This window comes from Morus notabilis, unplaced genomic scaffold (genome assembly GCF_000414095.1).
Source record: "Morus notabilis unplaced genomic scaffold, ASM41409v2 Scaffold45, whole genome shotgun sequence".
Classification (NCBI taxonomy): domain Eukaryota; kingdom Viridiplantae; phylum Streptophyta; class Magnoliopsida; order Rosales; family Moraceae; genus Morus; species Morus notabilis.
Genome location: NW_010366164.1, coordinates 1,531,946 through 1,547,916, shown reverse-complemented (window position 1 = coordinate 1,547,916; position 15,971 = coordinate 1,531,946). Strand labels below are relative to the sequence as shown.

Here is a 15,971-nt window from a genome sequence, read left to right as displayed (position 1 = left end):
CTTTTTAAAAGTAAATTTAATAATTCTCTCTTTGAAAAAGACAGAATAAAATTTTATTTTCAAAAAAATAACGAAAAAAATTCTCCTAGTTTGAAAGAGCTAAAGAAACTTGCAAATTTTTTTTTCTTATTTTCATTCGGGCAAGAATTTCTTTACCACCACGTACAAATCTGTTTCGTTCTAGCACGTTACGTTTAGACTATAGACTTCAAAGATATTTCCCGTCCCGATCAGAAAAAAACACCAAAAACCATAAGCAAGGATTTCAAGCCAAAAAAATAAAAATAAAAATAATAAATTATAAACAAATAGTGTAGATAAAACCCAAGCCAATTCATTTCCCACACCCCCCAAAGTCCTCAACCACAGCCCGTCACTCTGCAACTCGTCTCGAGAGGAAGCTTGGAAGCTACGAAATTACTCAACAATGGAGAGAGCCACTCTATTGCGCTCTTCCCTCGCCTGCAACAGACTCTTCTCCTTCCGCTCCTCTACCAGACTCGGCCTCTCTCGCTCTTCTTCTTCGTCGTTTTCGTCTTCTTCTCCGAGAAACCACCGCCACAACCGCCATTTGATTGCCAGCATCACTGGACGCTCCTTGCTCCGCCGACACTGGATATTACTCTCGGCCTCGTCTTCGTCGCCGTCCTTCTCGCTCCGTCGCGAGAAGCGGTTCTCGACGCTCTCTCCACGCGCCGTCGGCGCTCCTACTCAGTCTCCCTCAGGTAAATTTCGAACTTCTGTAACCCTAACTTTTGCCGAAGTAGAAATGGAAAAGGAAATGTCTTGTTAAGACTTGTTATTGTTTTGCGTGTAGAATTTTCGGAGGTTCAGGATGAGGTTGCGGAGAAGCTTGGATTCGAGATAGTGTCCGAAGAGTTCATCGGAGAGTGTAAATCGAAAGCTGTGCTTTTCAGGCATAAGAAGACTGGAGCTGAAGTCATGTCGGTGTTGAACGATGATGAGAACAAGGTTTTTGGCATTGTTTTCCGTACACCTCCGTAAGTACTGGACGAGTACTTATTTTCCTGTTCTGTTCATTTCCTTGCTTGTTGTTCTTTGTTTATGGAGGAAATAGAGAATGAAGACAAGTAAGAGCTTTAAGCAGTATTTGTTAATTAATATAATTTGCAACGGATGGAATTCCTTATGAAAACTGGAATCTTGCTGATTGAGTTTGCTGATGGAGCCTTTGTTTTTCTAGGCTAGAGTCAATTTCACAATGATAAAAGTCCATTATTTAAGAATGAAATGCAAACTCTTTCCATGTTTCCTTTCATGGTTGTTTATTCTGCTATGTTTGTTAAGATGGAAAGAAAATAGAAAGGAAAATAAGGTATTAATTTAGGTAAGGAAAATGGAGAGGAAAGGGGTGATCTTTCTTTTCTTGCGTTTAGTGTGGATTTCCTTCCCTAGTCCTCTCACATTGAGAGATAGTAAATTTGGGATTCTTTGAAGGATTTGGAGTCCCTTACCCAATCCATTTCTTCCTCTTTTCCCTCCTACCAAGCAACTGTTGATTAAAATTTTTCCACAAGTTCTTTCACGCCTATCCACTTTTGCATCCTACCAAAGAAGCTCCAAGTTCTTGTGCTCTTATATATAATTGTTGACACAGGAAGGATTCCACCGGGATTCCGCACATATTGGAACACAGTGTGCTATGTGGGTCAAGAAAGTATCCTTTGAAAGAGCCATTTGTTGAGTTACTGAAAGGAAGCTTGCACACTTTTTTGAATGCTTTCACATATCCCGACAGGACTTGTTACCCAGTTGCTTCCACCAATACGAAGGTAAAAAGAAGTTGGATAATAGGCAGGGGCTACAAATATAAGCCTTGTTATCCTTGCATCTACTCTGTATCGTAAAACATAGTTGTTGTTATGTAAACAGGATTTCTATAATCTCGTTGATGTATACCTAGATGCTGTTTTTTTCCCTAAATGTGTGGAGGATTTCCAGACATTCCAACAAGAGGGTTGGCATTATGAACTCAATGATCCTTCAGAGGAAATTTCTTATAAAGGTTGGATCTTTAATAGATATTCTTAAGCCATTTCATGCTTTTTCATTGTACTTCTTTGCAGCTCACTTGATCTTCAAAATGTACCTGTATTTTGTATCATGAAATTGTTTTCATTCCCATTTATAAAAGTGATCCTGTTCTTGTATTAGGGGTCGTTTTCAATGAGATGAAAGGAGTCTACTCTCAGCCTGATAATATATTAGGGAGGACTGCTCAACAGGCAAGTTTTTTGCTTTTCTTGTCCAATTGTTTGTTTATGTGATTCTTGCATACTGGAACCTATGTAAAACACCTCCACTTCCTATGAGCAGTGTAACGTTATCTTGGGAGACGTAATTTGTTCTGTTGGTGAGAAATTTCCAGATATCTATTACTTTAGTAGGGCTGGTTAAATTGCAGGTTACTGCTTAGTTTGTCCAAAACTCATTCTTAAATGCTACTGTTCACCACAAATTATTGAGCTGAATGTCCTAGGGATCTGAATGTTCCATGAGCCTAATTATTTTCAAACTTTTATATTATACTCCTCTTCTGTAGTACGTCGTTATTGCCTGTTTCACTTCCTGGGCATTTTATTGACTCTAGTGCTTATTAATGGTTCATATAGTACCATGCATTCTGAAGTTCCTTCAGTTCATTGTTTTTTTGTTATGCTAGCCATCAATGTTACGATTATGTCAAGTTGTAGCTTTCAATTATATGTTATGGTGATAATTGGACATTGAAATTAGTTGGCATGGAACTTTTAGGAGCTCATTTTGTGGTTTGATTTTTCTTAGTTTGATACCTATGTTTGTTAAATGTCTTATTTCTTTCCATATTTTGGCACAGTTTATTTTTCTGTTTTCTTGACTTACACATACGTTTGGCACAGGCTCTTTTTCCTGACAATACCTATGGGGTTGATAGTGGAGGCGATCCGAAAGTTATTCCCAAACTTACATTTGAAGAATTTAAGGTTTGTGTTGATCTAAGACTATCTCCAATGCCAATGCCAATGCCAATACTATACAATTTGACAAACAAAAATAGTGTCTACATGACATATTTGATATGTTGTTCTATTTTGTGTTTTGATGCATAGTGCTATTTGAAATGCTAATATGCTATATTTCCTTTTTGTCTTAAATTTTACCTTTGGAACTTGTAAAAGGAAAAGTTCTATATATTTGAAAAATGCAATGTCAATAACAGCAAAAATGCAATGTTAATATGCTGTTATTATTAATAGAAAAAGTTTAGCACATTAACCAATAAGAACCAAATGCCAATATTTGTCACCCAGTATAGCACATTTCAATTCTGGCACGAAGTAGGGTATTATATTGGAGAATAGCTTTCTTACCTAAATGCCATATTTTTGGCGTTGGCATAAAAATTTAGCATTGCCTCGGAGATGCTTCTTCTTCTTCTTCTCTCTCTCTCTCTTTCTTTTTATTTTATTTTTTATTTTATATAAATACTGGAAGGAGATGCTTGGAGTTGGGAAATAGTTGTTCTAGCATGTTAGATGAGCGTTGATAGAATTTCAAATTATTCCTGTATAGATATTACAATGTTGGATTTAATTTTTTTTATCCCTTCTTTGAATTATTTATTTATAGAATTCAAAAAATGACACCAAGGATTTTACCATTTAAATTTATATTTATGGTTGTTTAAAATATTGTTTACCTTTTGTTTTTGATGTAAGATTATTTTTCCCTGAAAAAAAAAAAATCTACAGGAGTTCCATCGAAAATATTACCATCCCAGCAATGCCAGGATATGGTTTTATGGAGATGATGATCCAAATGAGCGCCTGCGTATCTTGAGTGGTAATACTTGCATTTTCTTCTATACATGTGTATATGTGTGGGTGTGGGTGTTTAGAAAAATTAATGCCCGACTTCTTTGTCTTTCCTGGAAAAGCTTGTGTTTTCTCTCAAGGGAAAGTGAGTATTTTTCTTGCAAAGTCATACCATTTATATCTTGGTTTTGGGTTGGATACTCATACTGCATGACATGTCACTCTGGTTAAAAATAAATATCTTAAAGTCATATAAGTATGCATAAAGTAAAAATAAATATTTGGAGCTCATCTAAGTGGACTTAAGTATTTGTTATTTTCACATGCATTAAACAATTATGTATTATTTTTCTCAAACAAAATTATGAATATCTGGGTCATGGGATCCTCCTTTGAGTTTCTGACAAATTTCATTTCAAGGAGTAACTACAATTCAGTCTTCATTCATTTCATCGTTTTCATGCTGAAGTTTTATGCGGACTGTAACTTTTGAATTGTGGAAGAATAATAAGAGTGTGGTATCTTACTCTCGCTCTTGCTCTCTTGTCAGAGTATTTAAATATGTTTGACGCAAGTTCAGCTCCGAGTGAATCAAAGATCGAGTCGCAAAAGCTATTTTCAGAGCCAGTAAGAATTGTTGAGAAATATCCTGCTGGTGAAGGGGGTGATTTGAAAAAGAAGCACATGGTGTGCCTTAATTGGTTGCTTTCTGATAAGCCCTTAGACTTGGAAACGGAACTTACCCTCGGATTTTTAGATCATCTTATGTTGGGAACTCCTGCTTCTCCATTGAGGAAAATCTTGCTGGAGAGTGGCCTGGGAGATGCCATTGTTGGTGGTGGGATAGAAGATGAGCTCCTTCAGCCTCAATTTAGTATTGGGTTGAAAGGTGTTTCGGAAGGTGACATTCAAAAAGTAGAAGAGTTGGTAATGAATACACTTAAAAAGTTAGCAGAGGAAGGTTTTGATGCAGATGCTGTGGAGGCATCCATGAATACAATTGAGTTCTCTCTTAGGGAAAACAACACCGGATCGTTTCCCCGGGGCTTGTCCCTAATGCTCAGATCCATGGTAAGATACTTTTTAAATCTTAGTGCGCATCAATTTTGTGTGTGTTATTATTTTTTTCTTTTTTTATATCTATTGTTTTTATGTGGTTTCCTTTTTTTATTAATAGGGAAATTGGATTTACGACATGAATCCCTTTGAGCCATTAAAGTATGAGAAACCCTTATTGGCTCTAAAAGCCAGGATAACAAAGGAAGGTTCTAAAGCTGTATTTTCTCCTCTAATAGAGAAATTTATTTTGAACAATCCTCACTGTGTTACAGTAGAGATGCAGGTAAGGACCCATATGTTGTGTGTACCAATGATGCATTGATTTTACATATATTAGTGACTAATAAGCAAATTATTGGATCAGCCTGATCCAGAGAAGGCTTCTCGTGATGAAGCAGCTGAGAAAGAAGTTCTGGAAAAGGTTAGGGCAAGCATGACAGAAGAAGATCTTGCTGAGCTAGCACGTGCTACACAAGAACTGCGACTCAAACAGGAAACTCCTGATCCGCCAGAAGCTTTAAGAGCTGTTCCAAGCCTTTCTTTACTGGATATTCCCAAGGAACCCATACGTGTTCCCACAGAGGTTAGGATCAACCTAGTGTATTGCATTTTGAGTGTTCTAGTGGTTTCCTTTTTGGGGTTGATAGGTTTTACTCATGTCTCTGTTCACTGTAGATGGGAGATATAAATGGAGTAAAAGTTTTAGAGCACGACCTTTTCACCAATGATGTCCTTTACACAGAAGCAGTTTTCAACATGAACTCGCTCAAGCAAGAGCTCCTTCCTCTAGTCCCTCTTTTTTGGTAAGATGCTTCAGTATAACCTAACCCTAATATGTACGTTTTATTAACTTTCACTTCTGTGTTTTCAGTTGAATTTATTCAACTTTCCACCATTAACTTAGCAAATATGTTAACCAAATTAAACTTTGCTTTTAGAAAAGGGTTTTTCCTCTTTGGCAAGACCTGTAGCCATAGTGGGTTTAAGATATTTTGGCATATAATCTTTGTGTTTGTTGGGATTTGGGAGATAAATCGGGATCTGGTCCTCTGAGGACTTTGAAATGTCTACATGATTGCTAAAACATAGCACATTGAGATTCCTCTTTTCTGTTTCAAACATAATGCTCATATCCAAGAACTAAACCTGCAGACTAATTTTTCATATAACTTCAAAGAAGAAATGAGCTGATTCTGCATGAAAAAACAATGGTAGTAATGATAGAGTTGTAAACTATCAAACCATGTCTCTAACATGTTTCCTTAGAAGCAGCTGCAGTAGTTGTAATCATAGACTGCATTAAACTTTTTTCCTCTCTATATAGAGTTAAATGGATTTTCATATTGTTCTTGACAGTCAGTCATTGCTGGAGATGGGTACAAAAGACTTGACTTTTGTGCAACTTAATCAGTTAATTGGAAGGAAAACGGGAGGAATGTCAGTTTATCCATTAACATCATCTGTTCGGGGTAAGGAGGATCCTTGTAGCCATATAATTGTTCGGGGTAAAGCCATGGCAGGGCGTGCTGAAGACCTATTTAACCTGGTACTTATTCATTCTTGACATGGAAATATGGTTCTTTATACAGGCATTGCATAAAATTATTCAGTTAGTTTAAGCCATTGGGCATGTCGAATCTGTAATTCTAATAATTTGTGGAATTTCCCTCTAAAGTTCGCATATTTAGGAGTAGTTATAGGAGGAAATCCGTGGATTAGAGAATCTGGATTTCTCCTATTTAGATCCCCTAAGTTTAGGAGGATCTGTTTTTTATTCCTTATTGTTAGGGATTTATTATCTTCTTAGGTTATGTAAATCGTGTATATAAGTGTATTGTTTACCGATTAATTCAACGAGAAAAACAGAGAAGATTGTTCTTCCTCAAAATCTTCATGGTATCAGAGCCCCGTTTTTTTTTTTTTTTTTTTCCTTAAAAAACCCTTGCCCGCCATTCCCAACCATCCCTCATAGCCAGGCACAGCCATGGCTCCCGAAACAACCAGCTCTACCTCTGAAGTCTCTTCTCATTCTAGACATTCCGGAAATTCTGAAAATCTATCACCCCTGATCAGTAGCCATAAACTTAATGGGCAAAATTTCTTCCAATGGTCTCAATCAGTCCGGATGTTCATCTGTGGCAGAGGCAAAGAGGATTATCTAACAGGGGAGATTCCAATTCCGAACAAGGATGATTCTGACTACAAAAAGTGGAAGGCTGAAAATCATTTGATTATGTCATGGCTCATCAATTCAATGAATGTTGATATTGGTGAGAATTTTCTTCTCTATGCGACTGCACAAGAAATTTGGGAAGCCGCAAGAGAGACTTACTCCAGCTCTGAAAATACATCAGAGTTATTCGCAGTGGAGTCCATCCTTCACGATCTACGGCAGGGAGATCTCACTGTGACACAATACTTCAACACACTCACCCGTCACTGGCAGCAACTAGACATGTTTGAAAACCACGGGTGGAAGTGCCCAGAAGACAACGCCCTGTATCGGAAAATAGTGGAGTAGAAGAGAACATTTAAGTTTTTACTGGGTTTAAATAAGAACCTAGATGAAGTTAGAGGCAGAGTAATGGGAACTAAACCTCTTCCTAGCCTTCGAGAAACCTTTTCTGAAGTTCGCCGTGAGGAAAGCAGGAAAAAGGTCATGATGGGCAATCAACATTCATCTCTTACGTTGGAAGGATCTGCCCTTGCTGCTCGTGGCTTACGTCCTTCAAATCAGCATGATTCTCGCCAACAGAGGAAGGGAAGATTGTGGTGCGATCACTGTGCTAAAACTGGTCACACCAAGGACACGTGTTGGAAGATACACGGCAAACCTGCTGATTGGAGGCCATCAAGATCAGGTTCTGACAGAGACAGCCGTGCAAATTCAGCCACTGCAGCCGAGGATAAGCCAATCACTACCGAGTCAATCCCCTTCACCAAGGAACAACTTGAAGTGCTCCAAAAGCTACTAAGTAGTACTCTCTCACAGCACACCGCTCCTGCCCATCCGCAAGCATGCACGCACAAGCAGGTAATTCACAATCTGCCCTCTCCGTGTGTGCTAACAATTCAAGACATTGGATTATTGACTCAGGGGCGTCAGACCATATGACGAGCGATAGGTCTCTCTTCCATGAATATCAATCAAGTAATACCAATCTCACAGTACGCATTGCCGATGGTTCTCTGTCTAAGGTGGCAGGGATTGGATCTGTTCGACTCTCACCCGAAATCCTTCTCAAATCCGTGCTCCATGTCCCTAAACACATGATCATCATTGTGTTACTAAATTTCTCCCAAATGTGTGTTTTTCAGGAATTGGGTTCAAGGAGAGGATTGGCAATGCTGAGATGTGCTCGGGACTTTATCTCTTCAAGATACCTCAACTTGGAGAAGCTTTAGTTGGGGGAAGAAACCTTCCTAAGAGTCAGTCAATTAGTATTTTCAGTCCAAAGTCTGTCTTTAATTCTAGTGTCAATAACGATAGTGAAGTCATGTTATGGCACTATCGGCTAGGTCATCCAAACTTTATGTATCTTGAAAAATTATTCCCTCATTTATTCATTAATAAAAATCCAAAGTTTTTTACCTGTGAGATCTGTCAACTTGCAAAACACACTCGTTCTATCTATCCGAGTGTGCCCTGTTGTCCATCAAACCATTCGCATTGATTCACAGTGATATTTGGGGACTTGCTCGAATAAAAAATATTAATGGGGTACGGTGGTTTGTGACGTTTGTGGATGATCATACACGACTCACTTGGGTTTTTCTTATGAAAGAAAAGTCAGAAGTTGATAGAATATTTCAAGCATTCAACTCCATGGTCCAAACACAGTTCAGTACTAAAATCCGAATTCTTAAGTCTGACAATGCTCGAGAATATTTCTATTCAGTTCTAGGCGACTACTTGTCACAACAGGGAATTGTCCAAATGAGTTCATGTGTCAATACACCCCAACAAAATGGAGTGGCTGAGAGAAAAAACCGTCATTTGTTGGAAGTAGCCCGATCCCTCATGTTTTCTACTGGCGTTCCAAAATATCTTTGAGGGGGAGCCATTCTTGCCTCTGCATATCTCATCAATAGGATGCCATCTCGTGTTCTAAAATTTGGTTCACCACGTCAAAGCCCTTATTGACATATTTCCTCATGCTCATGTCCTTTCCTCTGACCTTGCCTTCAAAATCTTTGGGTGTTCTGCCTTCATCCACATATACCCCCAAAACAGGAGTAAACTTGACCCGAAATCCATAAAATGTGTCCTCATTGGTTATTCCACAAACAAGAAAGGTTATAAGTATTTTTGTCCCAACACAAGAAAAGTCTATGACACAATGGACGTGACATTCTTCGAAAAAACTCCTTATTTCTCCAAAACTGAAATTCAGGGGGGAGAATAAACAAAAAGAACTTCAGCTTTGGAGTTGGGATTCCTTGCTAGAACAGCCTGAAATCAGCCCAAATATACAGCCACAAAATACAGAGTCTAGTCCTATGTCCAGTCCAGTCTGTGTACCATCAAATCAGCCAGAAACATCTCCATTCAGTCCAGGCCAATCTTCGGCTAATCCTCCCAATCCCTCCTTGAGTCTGCCCTGTCCAGTAACTAAAGAACTCCAAGTATACACTAGGAGGAAAAAGCAACCTCAGGGGGAGATTGAGAACTTGGCACATCTCATACTTGTCCAGGAATCTGAACCGGATCCAATGACTGCAGAAACTAGCACAAGAGGTGGAAATGAGCCGGAACAAAAAGGGTTACATGAGACTCAGACTTTAGATGATTTGGAACTACCTATTGCCTTAAGGAAAGGTAATCGAACCTGCACTCAACATCCAATCAAGAATTTTATATCATATGCAGGTCTCTCTCCATCCTATAGAGCCTTTACTTTAGGACTGGATAATGTTCAAATTCCAGCAAACATTCAAGAGGCCCTGAGTCACCCAGGTTGGAAACAGGCTGTCCAAGAGGAGATTATGGCCTTGGAAAGGAATGGAACATGGATCATCACTGAACTCCCGCCAGGAAAGAAAAAGGTGGGTTGTAAATGGGTCTTTACGGTGAAGCACAAGGCAGATGGAAGCATTGAAAGGCTCAAGGCTCAAGGCTCGGTTAGTAGCAAGAGGCTTTACTCAATCCTATGGTGTTGATTACCAGGAGACCTTTGCTCCTGTTGCAAAGCTTAACACCATTCGAATACTCCTTTCATTAGCAACGAATTTAGACTGGCAACTTCATCAACTTGATATAAAGAACGCCTTCCTTAACGGAGATCTTGAAGAGAAAGTCTACATGGAAGTCCCCTTGGGTCTACAAATAAGCAACAGCAACAATAAGGTGTGCAGGTTATTGAAGTCTCTGTATGGACTTAAACAATCTCCACGAGTATGGTTTGGTAGATTCTCACGGTCGGTTAAAGAACATGGCTTTATTCAGTGTCAAACCGTTCACACACTCTTTGTAAAACGCTCTCCCAAGAATAAATTGGCCATTCTCATTGTGTACGTCGATGACATCATCCTAACCGGAGATTATGAGGAAGAGTTACTGAAGATTAAACGATCCTTGGCTAAAGAATTTGAAGTAAAAGACCTTGGTCCTCTACGGTACTTTCTAGGCATGGAAGTGGCTCGATCAAAGAAGGGAATAGTTGTCTCTCAGCGCAAATACACCTTGGATTTACTCAAAGAGACTGGTATGCTAGGATGTAAACCTGCAAGCACCCCTATGGACTCTACAAAGAAGTTAGGGCATGAAGAGGAAGGAACTCCAGTAGACAAAGGAAGATATCAACGTCTAGTGGGGAAGCTCATTTACCTCTCCCATACTAGGCCTGACATTGACTTTGCAATGAGTATGGTAAGTCAGTTTATGAACCATCCAATGGAGGAACACATGGAAGCTGTGTACAGAATTCTCAGGTATCTAAAGATGACCCCTGGAAAAGGGTTATTGTTTAAGAAAAATGGTTGCAGAGATATAGTTCTATACTCTGATGCAGTCTGGGCAGGAAGCCAGATAGACAGGAGGTCAACCACAGGGTATTGCTCTCTAGTCTGGGGAAATCTTGTAACATGGAGAAGTAAGAAACAGACTGTGGTTTCCAGAAGCAGTGTAGAGGCTGAACTAAGAGCATTAGCAGTAACGATCTGTGAAGGAGTATGGATCAGGAGAGTTATGACCGAGTTGGGGTTGGAGTTTGAGAAATCAGTGACATTGAAGTGCGATAATCAGGCTACTATTAGTATCGCAAAGGATCCAGTTCATCACGACAGAACGAAACATGTGGAGATAGATCGGCATTTCATAGCAGAGAAGATTGAAAACTCAAAAGTGCAGTTGGTCTACACTTCTACCCGGGAGCAACTTGCAGACATCTTGACAAAGGCGCTCCCAGGACCGAACTTTGAGGAACTGTGCAACAAGTTAGGCATGTACAATATGTACAACCCAACTTGAGGGAGAGTGTGGAATTTCCCTCTAAAGTTCGCATATTTAGGAGTAGTTATAGGAGGAAATCCGTGGATTAGAGAATCCGGATTTCCCCTATTCAGATCCCCTAAGTTTAGGAGGATCTGTTTTTTATTCCTTATTGTTAGGGATTTATTATCTTCTTAGGTTATGTAAATCGTGTACATAAGTGTATTGTTTACCGATTAATTCAATGAGAAAAATAGAGAAGATTATTCTTCCTCAAAATCTTCATAATTCAAACAAGTTTCGATACTTGAACATATTTAGATGCAATACTTTAAGTCACGTGATATTCTTCTGACTTCTCATGCCAAGTTTATTCTGGATGAACATTTCCTGCTCAAGGCTGCTTAATCTGTGTTGTTCCTCAATGGCCTAGTTAATATTATTGTGTTTTAGTGCCTATTGTTAAGTGCTTTTTTTTTTAAAAGGTGGAAAAGCCACTTTTATATATAATTTTCTGACGAGATATAGTATTTTATCAAAAAGTTAAATAGCAGTTTTTGAGGCTACTGGCCATTCCAGTGCGGTATACTGAGCACCAGTGACTTTTAAGTGTAGTGAAATGAATAACCAAACGTTGTGTGAAAGAATTACTCCATTAACATTCTTAATTGGAAATTCATTTCAAATGGTAATGTGAAGAATTTGTGAAAGCTAGAACTTATTGCACAATGGTAGTCTGCTGCAAGTTTGGTTGTAATTTTTAGCTAAATGACACTAAAGCAGAACATGTTTCGGATATCTACCTGTTAAACAATTTATGTTGGTCTAAATTGGTTCTCAACTTCTGAAAAGGTTCTTTTCATTCATTAGTTTGTTGTCAAACGCGACTGAGTGTAAGTGGTTTATTGAACAACATAATTCATAATCTTTGTACCTCATCTTTTATGTTATTTCCTTTATCCTGTTGGTTGCCATTACTGATTACTTGTTAGTCTTCCTTGTGTTACATTTGTCTTTTCAACAATTTGTGCTTGCCAATAATTGATTGAATAAAGATTTCATGAAACTATGTTATGAACTTTTGATGTTGTAGGTCAATTGCGTTCTTCAAGAAGTTCAATTTACAGACCAGCAACGGTTTAAGCAATTTGTTTCCCAAAGCAAGGCGAGAATGGAGGTATGTACTTGACTTTTACTGGAGAAAAGAGGAACGTAACTAAAGTGTAACATTTCACTAATGGATTTCGGAATTATTTCTGTTTCTTTTCTCTCCCAGAACCGTTTAAGAGGCAGCGGCCATGGGATTGCAGCTGCAAGGATGGATGCGAAGTTAAATATTGCAGGGTGGATTTCTGAACAAATGGGTGGCGTCAGGTTAGGCTGAAATTCTCAAAGCTGCTTTTTCTCTGCCCGGTGGTTTATACAATTTACATAAGGACTTAAGCAGGATCGAAAATTACTCACTGAATGATTGCAACAAAATTTCTATTACCTACAATTTTGCTCTCCATTGATTGAAATATGATATCATTAATTCTTCACTTAGGTTCACCTTTAGGATCTTGCCATTGTAGTGCACCACTATATTCCGTTGTTACTTGATATGACAAGGGGTTGGCGTTGTTCCTATTAGCCTTAGGTTATGATATATGTATTTTTCGGTATGAATAGTTGGTGAAACATTCAAGTTCCAATGAAAACTTTCCCCTAGTGTCAAGTTTTACTTTTGAATTTGATAAGGCATGGGTTCTTGTCTTCCTGTAGTTACCTGGAATTCCTGCAAACTCTCGAAGAGAAAGCTGATCAAGACTGGGAGGGAATATCTTCATCTCTTGAGGAGATAAGAAAATCCTTACTATCTAGGAGTGGATGCCTGATTAATATGACTGCAGAAGGGAAAAATCTCAAAAGTGCTGAGAAGCATGTTAGCAAATTTCTTGATTTGCTTCCTGCCAGCTCTCCTTATGAAGCAACAACATGGAATGCTCGTCTTTCCCCTGGAAATGAAGCAATTGTGATACCTACTCAGGCGTGAATGCTACCATTTTCTTCTTGTTCCATTTCTTCCTTTCTTTGCTTCTTATTGTGAATAATTATATCTACATATGTTTCTACAGGTTAATTATGTTGGGAAAGCAGGTAATCTTTATGAGACTGGTTATCAGCTTAGTGGAAGTGCATATGTTGTCTCGAAACACATCAGTAATACATGGCTGTGGGATCGTGTTCGAGTTAGTGGTGGGGCTTATGGTGGTTTCTGTGACTTTGATACTCACTCAGGTGCCAGTGCCACCTTGCTATGTTTATCCGTTGAGATGAAATCGTAAAATGATGCTTCTGAATCTTACCCTGTGGACTTTTTCCATGCAGGCATATTTTCTTTCTTGTCTTATCGCGACCCCAATCTATTAAAGACACTTGATGTGTATGATGGAACTGCCGAATTCCTACGACAATTGGAAATGGATGACGATACTCTCACGAAAGCCATTATTGGGACCATAGGAGATGTGGATTCGTACCAGCTTCCTGATGCCAAAGGTTATAGTAGGTAAGCGTGCAGCACCTTTTCTTTTGCTGAAAAGTTCCCACGTATTTATTTCTTGGTAGAAACTTTTTTAGATTAGTGACCAAGGGTTTGGGTAAAGTCTGAGATGGAATCGATGTTAATGCTCACAAGTTTGTGTAGTAGTGCTGTTGTTTCTAGTACAGTTTTAACCTGTAGTCACTGTTTTCCCTTTTCCCCCTAGTTTGTTGCGGTATTTATTGGGAGTCACAGATGAAGAAAGACAAAGGAGACGTGAAGAAATACTGTCAACCAGGTACCAAAAAAAAAAAACCCTCACTGAATTAAGCTTTCGAGCATTAGATGAAGTATGGTAGTCAACATCTACGTGCTGAATAACCTCGTTCTGATTGAACCATGCATCTTATTTTGTCCAAATGAAGCATTTTGAAATTATCACAATGATGTAAATTTGACAACGATAATGATAATGCTTGTTAAAAAGCTAAGGGTGTGTTCATTTCAGAACTCAAGTCATAACTTGAGTTGTGTATGTGAGAGAAAAACACTATAGCAAAAAAGTTGAATTTGAATTTTTGTGAAAGAAAACACTGTAGCAGTAAAACTTAAGTTGTGACTTGACTTGTGAAATGAACAAGGCCTAAATATTTCATTTTGGCTAGTTGTTTAGTGGCGGTTTGACATTGTCGTTGAGGGTTGCTTTTAGATTATTGAACAATATGCCAATGGGTTAGGGTGTTCATTAAAACTTGGGTTGTCCCAATAGATTGAGGAAACTACCACCCAAGAGTAAAATTTAAAAAGCAAGACGAGAGTTGCTTTTGTGGCATTATTTAAATTTACTCTAATACTTTTTGTAATGAACTATAATTTTAAATTCACTGATTTTATTTATCTCTGTAATAACTTTATTTTTTGCTCAAAATTTCAAATCATTTCAGTTGTTATTAGGTATTTTTGAAAAAAACACTAAAATGTATGTATAAATGTACATTTTATTATTTTGATCATTGAACATCTGCGCAACATTTTAACTACAATTTACCAAAAGCCTTGCAGCAGTTTTGAAAGATACATGAACTAAATACACGTCTACTTTTTATCAACAAACAACACATTTAAGAATTACTTCATTTATTCAACAAAGCCAAACTATCTTATGTATCATTATCGATTAAAGACTGTCTGATTATTTATTATTATTATTTTTTGGCTACTATCGTTATCTGAATTAGTTATTCTGTTGGTTGGTTATGTGAGCTATGTGAAGAGTGATCATTGATATATATATATATATATATATACTTTTTTTTTCTGTTTATTCCTGCAGCCTGAAGGACTTCAAAGAATTTGCAGAAGCAATTGAGTCGGTCAAAGACAGAGGGGTTGCGGTTGCAGTGGCATCACCGGATGATGTCGATGCTGCAAACAAGGAACGCGATAATTTCTTTCAAGTAAAGAAGGCCCTTTAATAACAAAATTCTGCAGAAACGACAGGCATTTCATTATTTTCCATCATACCCCTGGGCGCTGCCCATAGAACTTTCGCTCACTTTTTTCTCTGTCCTTTCTTATTCTATAGAAAGCAATGAAGATGAGTGGGACAGAAACCATTGAGCATGAACAACAGGGTGCTATTTGTATTTCTAATTTTTTAACATTAAAAACTGGCCCCCAATTTTGACACCCCAAATATGAGCTTATACTTTTCTGCAGGGTTCCAATGGAGTCAAATGATACAAGTTTTTTTTTCACATATATATAATTGCTAGTTCCATATTTTATAAGCAAAGTAGCTAACACCTAGAGGCCAAAAAAAAAAAAAAAAAGGAAACGAGCCATGCTAAACTGCATGGTGTTCTGTAAATACGTGGAGAGATCTTGGTGCAGAGATTCAAACTCAATATTCTGAATTGTGATATTTATAGCGTCATCTTTGTCTACCAAGTACCAACCAATGATGAGTAAAAAGATTTAAAAAAAAATCTGATATACAGTAAAAATAACTATAAAATAAATGCAGGCAACGATTATACGGGGATTCCTTATGAAAGGTAGGAGGTTCAAAAATTAAATTGCTCTTGCTCTTCACTGATCTCTGTCTTCCACGTCTTGCACATAAAAAATTTGCTTTTGCTAG

At 38.0% G+C, this 15,971-nt stretch overlaps 1 protein-coding gene across 2 annotated transcripts; it reads left to right on the top strand.

The window, feature by feature from the left end:
* Window positions 1-304: 304 nt before the first annotated feature.
* LOC112093835 (presequence protease 2, chloroplastic/mitochondrial) lies at window positions 305-15,618 on the top strand. 2 transcript variants are annotated; one of them, XM_024173146.1, is made up of 19 exons: window positions 305-725; window positions 818-1,001; window positions 1,619-1,793; window positions 1,963-2,026; window positions 2,176-2,246; window positions 2,901-2,984; window positions 3,753-3,843; window positions 4,366-4,886; window positions 4,993-5,157; window positions 5,239-5,457; window positions 5,550-5,677; window positions 6,231-6,420; window positions 12,398-12,481; window positions 12,581-12,678; window positions 13,069-13,333; window positions 13,422-13,584; window positions 13,675-13,855; window positions 14,055-14,126; window positions 15,162-15,618. In XM_024173146.1, the coding sequence occupies exons 1-19, from the start codon at window positions 428-430 to the stop codon at window positions 15,301-15,303; spliced, it is 3,195 nt and encodes a 1,064-aa protein (XP_024028914.1). In that variant the 5' UTR covers window positions 305-427; the 3' UTR covers window positions 15,304-15,618. The 2 variants fall into 2 exon arrangements, with proteins under 2 accessions (XP_024028914.1, XP_024028913.1); XM_024173145.1 differs by having other exon boundaries at window positions 1,894-2,026.
* The last annotated feature ends 353 nt before the right edge of the window (window positions 15,619-15,971 follow it).

What these genes read in the sequence shown, in the direction of transcription:
- LOC112093835 (XM_024173145.1), top strand. Translation starts at nt 428, where the DNA reads ATGGAGAGAGCCACTCTATTGCGCTCTTCCCTCGCCTGCAACAGACTC. An exon ending in TAGGGAGGACTGCTCAACAG is followed by an intron (nt 2,247 to 2,900) that starts GCAAGTTTTTTG and finishes CGTTTGGCACAG; the next exon opens with GCTCTTTTTCCTGACAATAC. An exon ending in AAAGCAAGGCGAGAATGGAG is followed by an intron (nt 12,482 to 12,580) that starts GTATGTACTTGA and finishes TTTCTCTCCCAG; the next exon opens with AACCGTTTAAGAGGCAGCGG.